Source organism: Galeopterus variegatus, unplaced genomic scaffold, assembly GCF_000696425.1.
Source record: "Galeopterus variegatus unplaced genomic scaffold, G_variegatus-3.0.2 Scaffold3909, whole genome shotgun sequence".
NCBI classification, from domain to species: domain Eukaryota; kingdom Metazoa; phylum Chordata; class Mammalia; order Dermoptera; family Cynocephalidae; genus Galeopterus; species Galeopterus variegatus.
Window position 1 is genome coordinate 93,481 of NW_007730020.1, and position 11,455 is coordinate 104,935.

Sequence of the window (11,455 nt, forward strand, 5' to 3'; positions counted from 1 at the left end):
GGCGCCATCTCCGAGCGACTCCGTCACCAGCTGCCGGTAAAAGAGTGTCAGTCCGCTAACTATGTGACGCTCGGCCTCGGGCACAAGAAATCTGTCCACCGGAAACTGACGAGATTGATTCTGGTGGCCGAAGGCTGCTGAACGAAGTGGAGAAAGGGAAGGAGTGAGCGAGGATTTAAGGACACGTCATCAGAGCGCACCGGAAGCCGTCCGAGAATGAAGAGTAAGAGGGGCCACGAAGTTGCAGAGGGGTGGAGGTGGAAGGGGTCGAGGGCTCAGTGCTGACATGGGCCAGGCTAGCTGTCGGTGCGAAATCCAAACGGAACTGCTACGGGAATTGGCCCACCTTAGATAAGAGAAACTAGCCCGGAGTGCGAGTTGCCCTGGCTCAACCTCTGAGCTAGCAATTGATGTCAGGGCTGGAAGCAGGTTCTCCCAGGATCTGCTCAGTGGTGTGTGGTGCTGGAAGAGGAGGGCCCAAGGCCTTGGTGCTACTTGGTCACTACATCACTGGGCGACCGCGGTCAAGACCCTGCTCCTCTGTGCGACCTGATTTCCCGCTTTGTTGTGAAGCGCTGGGAGCTGCTGAGAATGATATCACTAACCCAGGGCTTGATATCGAGTCCCAAGACTTGAGCAGAGGAGAGAAGTGCCTGGGTGGGGGTGGCGGTGGGGACGGGCGTGTAGACACCGACACCGTTGAGACNAGAGAAACTAGCCCGAAGTGCGAGTTGCCCTGGCTCAACCTCTGAGCTAGCAATTGATGTCAGGGCTGGAAGCAGGTTCTCCCAGGATCTGCTCAGTGGTGTGTGGTGCTGGAGGAGGAGGGCCCAAGGCCTTGGTGCTACTTGGTCACTACATCACTGGGCGACCGCGGTCAAGACCCTGCTCCTCTGTGCGACCTAATTTCCCGCTTTGTTGTGAAGCGCTGGGAGCTGCTGAGAATGATATCACTAACCCAGGGCTTGATATCGAGTCCCAAGACTTGAGCAGAGGAAAGAAGTGCCTGGGTGGGGGTGGCGGTGGGGACGGGCGTGTAGACACCGACACCGTTGAGACTGAGTTTTGGATCAGAATTTTTATTTCCACTTCTGCCACTCCCTATGTGATCACGTTAAGTATCTCAGCATATCTGAGCTTAAATTTTCTCATGTGCATAATAGGAATGACTACTTTAAAGGATTGTTTAGAAAGTATAATGCGATCAAATATGTGTAGCATTTACTTGGGTGCCTGGCAAGTAATTAGTGTTCAGTAACTGTTAGATGTGTATTGTTGCAGAAAGACTTCCAAGTCTGATGCTAGGCACCTGTGACAAGTGAAGTAGTTATTCATGTGTGTTACAGGCCCTGCTAGCTGCTGTCTACAAATAGGTTATAGTCCCCATCTTCCATCTGAGGGAGAACTAGACTCTATATAAAACGTGTAACCACGTTTATATTTGCTTGATCAAGCGTGCTGAGGGAAGCATAAGAGAGTTGGGATGAAGTTTACAGAGAGTAGTGCAAATTAAATTTTCTAGTCATTTGGCCCTTAATCCAGGCCTTTGCCCCATTCTTATTCCATTCACATCCCTTCTCTATCTTCTGTCACAGTTTTCTTCTTCAGACAAATTAAGTAAGAAACAGGAGTGTGGAAGGTTTTAGAGTTTGAAGCCACATTGATAATATATATTTTGACTTTGAAGAAAGGCATATTGTATGCTATCAATTATATGATACAGTTTAATTTTGTAGATATTAAAATGTGGAAAACCTATATTTAAACATCTTACAGTCAACAAATGTTGTATTTCCAACCATCCGCATCCTGGACAGCTATATCACATAACTTTTACATGTTATTTCATTAGACTCAGTGAGCAACTACTGAATCTTCTAACCTGTGGTATTTTAAACCAACACAACTCATAGTTTGATCCGCTGACCTGCAACAGCATCAGGGAACTTGTTAGATATGCATGATCTGGGGATGGGGATCAAGAATCTACATTTTAATAAGATTCCAGAGATTCTTACACACATTAAAGTTTGAGAAGCACTCTTTTTAAATCATACCCTTGGAACTTCTAGGATAAACATGACCAGAGGGCAAGATAAGAGACATCCAAGAAAGCTTTGAAGCTTTGCTCTTCATACCAACTTCATCTTCTCTTATTTCTGTATAAGCACAGTTATTTTCATAGTTAGAAAAGTCTTGGGCCTTGTAGCCATGCCCAACAGGAATTGATCATTTCTTCTTCTGTTTTTAAATCCCCCAGGTGTGATCTACCATGCCCTTTCTCAGAAAGAGGCAAAAGAGTTCGATGTTCAGGTACAGTTCTTGGCAAGAGGTCTGGGAGCAACAGAGGTGACAGCAAAGATGGCTCGGTGGCTTCTAAGCCTCTAGTACTGGTTTAGATGTCCTTTCCCACATCTTACTCATCTTTCCAGTAGATGTCTTAGGCTCGGTCAAGGTCTGTTGCACGGATGGCCTGTTCCTGTATGCTGGCCTTCTTTCTTGTTGTGCCAAAGTCAACTTTGGTAAATAGGAACTCATTGATCTTGTGTCATCTCCCTTCCACTGTGTTGGGGACACCAGGCCATGCCCACCTAGTGAGCACCATTGTTTGACTTTATCACTTGCCCCCTTCACTTCTGAAAAAGATATGCAAATCACATTTCCAAAGTAGAATTTATCATTTATATCTGAATACTTCAACATGCTTTGTCAGTGTGGCAAAAGCTTCACTTGTGATTTATAATGAAAGTGTTACCTTGTTGTTGTTTTTTGGTGGCTGGCCAGTACAGAGATCCGAACCCCTGACCTTGGCGTTATAACTCCATGCTGGAGTGTGTTACTTTGAAATCAAGATTTTGAAAGCCCAGTATACCTTTATTTTGCTTCTCCATGAAAGAGGGTCATTTAGTATTTAAAAGAATCAAATAATCGTCCTCTTATAGTAATAATGATGATATTAATTTTTAGTTAATATCTAACAGTACAAAACCAAGGCAGACAGAGTTTCTGCCATCCTTACTGTGAGCTACCTCGAAGATTATGTGTATCATATCTTGTCATCCCCTGTTTCCCTGCCATAGAGAGAGGGCTTGATTACTACTGACAGATTGGCGTCAGTCTGTCAGTTAGCCTCAATCTTAGTGTTCAAAGCCTTGTTATTGCAAAAAGTGCCCAGGAAATGGCCCAGCCAAGAGGCAGGAGCTCTGTAGAGAGCACTTCCCAGAACTGTGGCAGGCAAGAGGACAGAGGAACCCGTTGCTGAGTGTGAAATAGATTGTTGGAACTCCAAATTCAGAGGTAGTGGTTCCTGCAGGGTTTTTTTTAGGGAATTACACACAATTATGATAGTTATTTTGCCCAAAAGTCCTCTCTAAGAACCTGTGCTCATTTATGGTAACTTGACACTGCTGCTCTATGTTGGAGAGAGTGAGCACAGAGCCTGAGATGCTCCTGACAGTTCCTTTCTCCATGCAGTACAGGAGCAAACCTCTTGAAGAGTAGCCACACCATATCGACAGGGCTGGAAACCCAAGTAAAGAGGATTGGGTGTGGGTACAGTGTCAAAATTCCTACTCCCTGAGCTTGGACCACCCTGGAGCACCTAGTTTTGCTGTTTTTCCTGGTGTTAGGATCATTCCCCCTACGGCCATAGCTTGGTCCTGCTCTGAGCTCACCTTCATCTTGTCATGACTTATTAAATATCTTTGTCATATATTTTCCAAGCATTCCTCTCTGCCAAGGATGAGAGAAGTTTTTTTTTCAAATATAAAAGTTCTGTATCCTCATGAGAATAATTCAGGGAAGCAGGACAGGAAGTCAGTGTTTGACATGGCTGTTTTGTGGAACAAACTGTCACGAATTGGCATATGAATGTGACTTTCACATCTTGACAGCTCTAAATAGCAAACACTTGGCAGATGAGAAGTTTTATGAGCCTCAGGTAGATGGGTCAGCAAAGGCAGCCCCATCTGCTGTTGCAGTGGCTCTTGGGAGTGGTGGGGGATAAGTGCCTGGGATCCTGGGCTGCCCAGCCCAGAGCAGTGAGCACTACGCGCCACCTTGTCCCTGTGCAGCATCAGGGAGCCCAGCGGGCCGAGGCCTTTGTCAGGGCCTTCCTGAAGCGAAGCACACCCCGCATGAGCCAGCAAGCCCGTGAGGACCAGCTGCAACGCAAGGCCGTTGTTCTGGAGTACTTTACTCGTCGGAAGCGAAAGGAGAAGAGAAAGAAATCCAAAGGCCTCTCTGCCAGGCAGAGGAGGGAGCTGCGGCTCTTTGACATTAAACCAGAGCAACAGAGGTAAGCCAAGCCTTGCCTGTTCCGTTCTACCCACAGTGGCTTAATCTTCCTGGTCCGGGTGTGGACTTTGGGAGCCCAGTGTCTGACCAGGCAGCCTCTGCTCATCTTAAGCTAAGGGATCCTCTCCACTTTCCACCACAAGGGGGCAGCCTTCCTTTACCAATTTGTACTGTGTTTGGGTTTGGCTTTTAATAGCAAGGCATGGGTAAGACTGAAGACTTACTGTTTGGCTTCTATCCTAGCCTTAACTAATAAGACCGGTGCCATAAGTGTGTCTGTTTCCCATGGCAACAGGCTGTTTGTCTTTTAGCTTTCTTAGACAGAAAAGAGGAACTGATATTTCTTAATGTATTTCTTAAGGTGGCTTTTAATAGCACTAGACAAAATCACCCACTTGGGTTTTATTGCCAAAGAGAGATGCTGCCTACACGTTTCAGAAGTTTCTGAAAGGAATGCATCACTGTCTTGTGGGAGAGCATCTTCCTCCCTCCAGCTGACACTCCATCCCTCCTTGATGAGGGCTCTGAGTTTGCATGTCTTGGGACTGTTTGTAGCCTTTTGTTTAGAGTTCTATAGCCAAATAACCTCCCACATTCCAGAAGACAATTAGAGTATGTCACTTTGTCCATGTCCCCTGTCACGAAGTCAGCTGGGCTTTGGGTGGAGGAAAGGGCTGCCACCTGCCCCAGGTTTGCCTCACTGGTGTCCGTACAGGCAGAGCTCCCTTTGTGTTTGAGTTTGTGGTTCTTGTTTCTCTAACCAATGGCTTCATGTAAATGAATTCCCCATGAGGCACCAAGGCAAGTGATAATAGCCCCACAGGAGAGCCTTTGGGGTCCTCTCACCTGCTCCCTCCCCTCTTCTTCCCACACTTGCTCACTCACCTTCCAGACAAACCTGTTACCTTACATGAGGATTTGCATGACAGCCAACAACACCTATTTACTGAGGGCTTACAAAGTGCAATGTCATGTAACAGAAAGCCTCAAAATAACAGTGGCTTAAACGAGACTGAAGTGTATTTCTCTCGTGAGAGGAAGCCCAGATGGACGCCACCCTGGCTAGTATGGCGGGCAGTCCCACAGCCATCAGGGACCAGCCAGCAGGTCACCACCTTTAGATGTTCCTCATGGTCTGCAATGTCTGCTTGAGCTCCAGCTGTCACGGCTGCATCTGACCAGCAGGAAGGATGAAGGGGTAAAGAAGGGCCACTCCTTCCTCTTCTCATTAGCAGAAACTTAGCTTCAAGAAGGTTCTACAAGTGAGGAAACTGAAGTTCAAGAGGTAAAGGTGCTTGATTTTAGCAGTTTATCAAAAGTGAAACTAGGATTTTCACCCAATCCCTAGTAATCCTAGATCTTAGTTCTCGGTTTAAAGCCAAAGTCTGTGCTCTTTGGACACTGTAATCCCAAGCTTATGTTGCCTAGCTTTTTACCTGTTTCTGACTTTACCACAGGTACAGTCTTTTTCTGCCTTTGCATGACCTCTGGAAACAGTACATCCGGGACCTCTGCAATGGTCTCAAGCCAGATACGTAAGTTGCATTTCTGAAGCCTTGCCCGTTGGGGCAGATCCCAAGTCTTATGATTGTTGTAAATATAGCCTCAGGAGCCAGATCTCTGCATTGCCTGGCTGTAGAAGGCTGTAGACCTGTTTTCTTCTTTCAGAAATCTTTATCATGGTATAAATTAACTACTTCTGTTTACCTTGTAGGCAGCCACAGATGATTCAAGCCAAGCTGTTAAAGGCAGATCTTCATGGTGCTATTATTTCAGGTAATTTGCCTAAGAGCACATGGTCATCCAGATGTTCAAACTATCACTCAGTGGCAACACAGCACTTGTGTTACAGTATGAGACATGTTTCTTGCCATGTGCTTTCCTTGAGAGGTCTCCAGATCACCAGCAGCGAGACTAGGAGATGATTACAGATGTCTTAGCCAGTTCGGGCCCCTTTTTAGATACACTCTAAATGGTCTCTGTGTACCGTCTCTACACAGGGACTCCTGTTATTATCCCAAAGGGCACAGAGGCTGCTAGCACTCACCCATGGCCTGGAATCTTGAACATAGAGTCCCTTTCATGTAGTCCCGTGGTTTCCAATGTCAGCTATGTACTCATAGCTCCCAAGTTGACATCTCCAGCACAGACCCTTCGCCTGAACTCTAGACTCATTTATCCAACTGTCCTCTTGACATAGCCATTTGGATGGCCAATAGGCATCTGAAACTTTGCATATCCGAAATAGAACTCTTGGTGTCTCCTCAAATCAACCCCTGCCCTGGTTTTTGCCATCTCAGTTAACGGTACTGCTTATAAAGCCCAGGTTGTTCAGGCCACAAACCTAGGAAGTTTCCATGTTTTTTCTTTTCTAATCCACCACCTCCAATCCATTAGATGTCCTAGTACCCAAATGTAAACAACTGTCATATCCCCTGAATTGCTTCAGAAACCACCTAACTCTTTCCCGGCCAATACACTGTTCATCCTCCCAACCAAGCAGCCAGAGTGAAGGTTTTATAGCAGAAATCAGATCATGTCCCTTCCCTGCTTTAAACCTTCTCATGGCTTGCCATCATATTAGAGTAAAATTCCGCATCCTTGTGGTCTAAAAGGTCTGTCCTGCTCTCTTGAGCAGCTGCTTTCTGCTTCTCACACATTGGGCTTGGCCCTGCCTCGGGGCCTTTGTATTTGCTCCTTCCCTCTGCCCAAGGGCTCTCCTGTGTTTTCACAGACTGACTTCTCATTATTTAGGTCCCTACTCGGAGGTATCTTCCCCTGAGGGTCTACTCCCCTCCACCTTCGTTAGCCTGTCCTTATTTTCTTTATAGCACTTATCACTATTGGAAAATATAATTGTCTGTGATATGCCATACATTAACCCCCCCACACCCTCATTAGAACATCAACTCCTTGAGAGCAGGATCAGGACTTCCTCATCAGTGCTGTGCCCCCCCACCCCCCCCACCCCCCCGCACCTACCTAGGATGGTGCCAGGCGCACAGCAGATGCTCAGTGAACGCTTGTTTGGCTGTACTGGGCGGGGTCAGGCCAGGTGAAGGGCCTGCTGCCTGTAAGGGTGGTTCCCACACATCACTGACTGCTGGGCAGCTCTGCAGCAGGACTCCCATTCCAGCCAGAGTTCGGGAGATCCTGGGAGTATGTGATGGATGAGTGTTCATTCAGATCCTGCAAGTGAGACTTGGCTCTGTTAGAACAACCAGACCATGGGCCTTGGTAGTGCTGGGAATGTGTGTGACTTCTTGGTACCAGAATTCGTCCCAAGACCCCTATGGCCACAGGCCCTCCAAAGGACACCTAGTAAGAGCAGCCCAAAGACTGCGAAGCCCCTGGGCAAGGGATTGGGAAGCCTCGGTTCTCCTCCAGCTTGGTCACTGCTCAGCTATGGACCAAGGTGTGGACTCCACCCTCTCTTCCTCTGCTAGCTCAGAGGGTGGGACCAGCACCCCCCAACCCCTGAGGACTGGCTGTCTGTGGCTTCCCCAACAGTACAGAGGCCTGAGCCTAGAACTGCCATTTTCCTTTGCAGTCACAAAATCCAAATGCCCCTCTTACGTGGGTGTTACGGGAATCCTTCTACAGGAAACAAAGCACGTTTTCAAAATTATCACCAAAGAAGATCGCCTGAAAGGTATGTAACCATATATCTGAGGACGTTTTGGGCTCTGGCGTCTGGAGTCACACAGATTGCAGATACTTACTGACCCAGCATTCCAAGCCTGCGTAGACCATCCCTGCCCCTCTGGTTCTCCCCAGGGGCATTTGTGAGCACAGTCAATCAGCCCCATCCAGAAATGACCGAACGGGTAGGAGGAGCTGCTTGCCTGTGCCTCAAGAGACCTGGGTCTGTTTGAGCCCCAGGATTGCAGCCCTCCAGCTGCCCAAAGGCTGCCACCTCCCAAAGGAGTGTAGCAAAGCAGATAGCATGGAAGAAACCAAAGTAGCACCTATCCCTGGAGTTCTGAGAGCTGCACCCATAGTGGCAACACTTTGGGCTCCATTGGTGGCCAGCATTGCTCCAGCAGACACTTTGGGTCTTCTGAATTTCTGGGATTTCTATACCCGTCTTGCCCACAAATCCAGAGATTTCAAACCACAGTTGGAGGCTTTTTTCCCTTCAGTTTTTGAGCTTGGTTCTTCTTGCTGCTTCCTTCCATTTTCCTATGTATTCTTCTGCTCACATTGTAAACCTCAGGAAGTGGTATAAAGGTTTCCTCACGGAACATAAGGCCAGGAACCCATCTGAAAGTTATGTGGATAAATCTGTTTCTGGCAGATGTTGTGGGAATTTCTGGTTCTGGGAATTTTGTTGATAGCCTTTGACCCTAAAAATTAGGTGTGGACTTCTATTTAGAATGTGAATAAATTGGCCTTCTGGCAGAATAACTGTGTAATCCTGGTGCTGCTACCTTTGTGGGTTTCCTCGTTCCCTATTAGCTTATTTTTTAATACAAATGTTTTATGAATAATAATCTATATTGAGGTGAACTTACTGCCAGAGTTTTTTCTTCATCTGTTTTCCCCTGCTTTTTTTTCAGTTATCCCAAAACGAAACTGTGTGTTTGCTGTGGAAATCGATGACTTTATTTCCTACATTTATGGGAGCAAATTCCAGCTTCGGTCAAGTGAGCGGTCTGCAAAAAAGTTCAAAGCAAAGGGAACGATTGATCTGTGAATTCTTTGCTACTTAAGGCGATTGTTTATGACAGCTGAAAATTGAAAACACCCTAAATACTACCTTTCAATGAAGAGATAGGACAATTCCGGTTATAGACCACCTCCAGCCAGTGAAAATCAGAGTTAAGAACATTTAATAACATGAGATGCACAGTGTCCTGAGTGGAGAAGTCAGGGAACAAAGGAATTTAGATTTCCAGGGGATCTTAATTATGTGTTACTTCCATGGAGAGAAAAGACTGGCAGAAAACATACCAGGATTAACACTGGTTGACTTAAATAGCAGAATCATTACGTTATTTCTTTTATATACTTTTCTGTGTTTTCTGAATGTTCTATGATGAATCAGTTGTTTATGTAATAATAAAATACATGTTTAGGCATAAACAGGCTACGAATAAGGGAACTCTCCCTTCAGTTCAACCAGATCAAAAGGGAAGGGGAACCCCAAAGTTGCGCCTGCATTGTGGTTTTTACTTTGCAAGCACCTGCCATCAGGTGCTGCACTTCACAGTGGTGTGATGCATCATGACACATAACTTTAAATTGTACCAGCTATCAAACTCTTTGAAACCTAACTGAGGTTCCCTTTGGTGTTTCAAGAAGAGGAGTGAATGGTGAAGCGGCTAAGTGACTTAGGACTCGTTCACTGCAGGAATTAGAACCGTGGTGGACCACAGAGGAAAAATGCTAGGTCCAGTTGTGCTTATTAATGTTTGTTCCGGTACAGGTAGATTAAACCTCCAACAGCATTCCCATACCTGAGTCTCTTAGGCCCCAGATGTAGGTAGACTGAAAGGAAAAGAAGACACTGCAGCTCTTTCTAAGGTCTAAACTGCTAGGGAAGCAAAAGTCTCCAGCAATGGTATCTTTTCACACCTTAGTTTCATTTTTGCTGCCAGAAGACTTTGCTTTGCAGTTTGACTCTAGCTATGTGTGGCAATGTGTCTGTAAGGCCAGGAGATGAGGCCCCTCTGTGCAGGGCCAGAGTGAAAACAGGACGGGGCCGGAGTGGGAACAGGTGGGGGACCAGTCTTCCAACACCTGGTATTAGGAAAGCCACACGAGTCAGGAACATGGCTCAGAAGGACTGATGACCCTTTCCCCCCAAGAAGCAAGTGTGCGCTGACCACAAGGTGAGGCCAGTAGCATCCCCCGCGTAAAAAGGCAGCAAATTCCTGTGCTTTTTCTCAAACTGGGAGAGGCTTTGGTTTCTCGGTATCTCCCACTCAGACCCCATATTGGAAGAGAAACACTGACTTTATGAGGGAGAGCAGAAAGGACAAGCTCTGTGCCACTGCACCTCCCAAAGTCTGTGTGCAGCCGGAGTCTCATGGGGGCTGGTCTGGTGGCCTGACCCTCCTCCCATCTGTGTGTGGTGTCCACTGCTCACCAGGACGCTTCCGAAACCACTTGGGCACCCTCCCCCAGTGAGCATGTGGTCGTCACTTCCTGTCATGTAAAGCACGCATGGGCCAGGAAGTCAGAGCTCCAGTCCCAGCTCTACCTCAGACACAGTCACCTGGCACAGCAACTGAACTCTGTGGTATGCCATCCTCATTTTGCCACAAGGAGACTCAGACTCAAAGTGGTCACTTGCCCAAGGTCTTGCTGACTGAGAGGGGAGAGCTGGGATTTGAACCCCATAGTCTGACTCCAGAGCCGTGCTATTCACTACATGGTGGCTGCCAGGATGAGAAAGCTGCTGTGCTACAGTGCGTAATGTGGCCCCTTTATTACCTGGCTTCCCACTAAGGAAATCTCCATCTTCAGTGTAAAGTGGCTTCTGTTCCTCCAACCATCTGAAAGTGCCACATTTGTAACAGCATAGGTGCTATAACTTCCTAAACCATACTGCTCTTACCCACCCCTCTGCAATGTAAAAGGCGTCCAATGTTGTGTAAATATACAGTTGCTTTCCAGAAAGTTGTTGGTACCACTTGCCATGTGAAATCTGTTTTTCGTTTGGCGCAGACTCAAGTTTCTGTGTGAGTGGCTGTTTAATTTGTAGACTTCTCTCCCCCTCTCTTCAAGAAGACTTGGTGAGAATGCTTACCTGCCACAACGCTCCTGCTGTGCATACCTGTTTCTAGGAGCCACTGTTGTCTCCATGGCCCACCCAGGAAACCCTGGGTCCTGTGCCGCAAGGACCACACCATCCTCCCAGGAAGAGGAGGGCCAGGCCAGGCAGGGCGCTGGTCCTGGTGAAGCTGCACTAACTGCTGCACGGAGCAAGCTGCACTGAGGCCAGGGCAAGGATCAGTGCAGGCCATGTTCCCACAACTGCGGCACGGGGCTTGTCGTGGAAGGTAATGTACTTTGCAGTCCTATCTCTCCTGTCTCCACTGCCCAAGGAGCAGGACCCTAGCAGAGCTGAGGCCTTGGATGTATAGGCCCATGTGAGATACAGCTAAATCTGCCTCGTGTAAACCTTCATGCACCACAGAAACCTGCACCCCAG

General features: G+C 47.3%; 1 protein-coding gene across 3 annotated transcripts; it reads left to right on the forward strand.

Annotated features, from left to right (window-relative positions):
• Positions 1 to 64: 64 nt before the first annotated feature.
• POP4 (processing of precursor 4, ribonuclease P/MRP subunit (S. cerevisiae)) lies at positions 65 to 10,920 on the forward strand. Of its 3 annotated transcripts, none has more exons than XM_008586265.1 (7): positions 65 to 223; positions 2,261 to 2,313; positions 4,074 to 4,297; positions 5,754 to 5,831; positions 6,011 to 6,072; positions 7,847 to 7,948; positions 8,856 to 10,920. In XM_008586265.1, the coding sequence occupies exons 1-7, from the start codon at positions 217 to 219 to the stop codon at positions 8,990 to 8,992; spliced, it is 663 nt and encodes a 220-aa protein (XP_008584487.1). In that variant the 5' UTR covers positions 65 to 216; the 3' UTR covers positions 8,993 to 10,920. The 3 variants fall into 3 exon arrangements, with proteins under 3 accessions (XP_008584487.1, XP_008584488.1, XP_008584489.1); XM_008586266.1 differs by lacking the exon at positions 65 to 223 and adding an exon at positions 1,082 to 1,113; XM_008586267.1 differs by lacking the exons at positions 65 to 223; positions 2,261 to 2,313 and adding an exon at positions 3,218 to 3,300.
• Positions 10,921 to 11,455: the final 535 nt, after the last annotated feature.

Excerpts from the sequence above, each read along its gene's own strand:
- POP4 (XM_008586265.1), top strand. Across the intron at positions 6,073-7,846 it reads TCATGGTGCTATTATTTCAG|TCACAAAATCCAAATGCCCC; the intron begins GTAATTTGCCTA and ends TTTCCTTTGCAG. Across the intron at positions 7,949-8,855 it reads CAAAGAAGATCGCCTGAAAG|TTATCCCAAAACGAAACTGT; the intron begins GTATGTAACCAT and ends CTTTTTTTTCAG.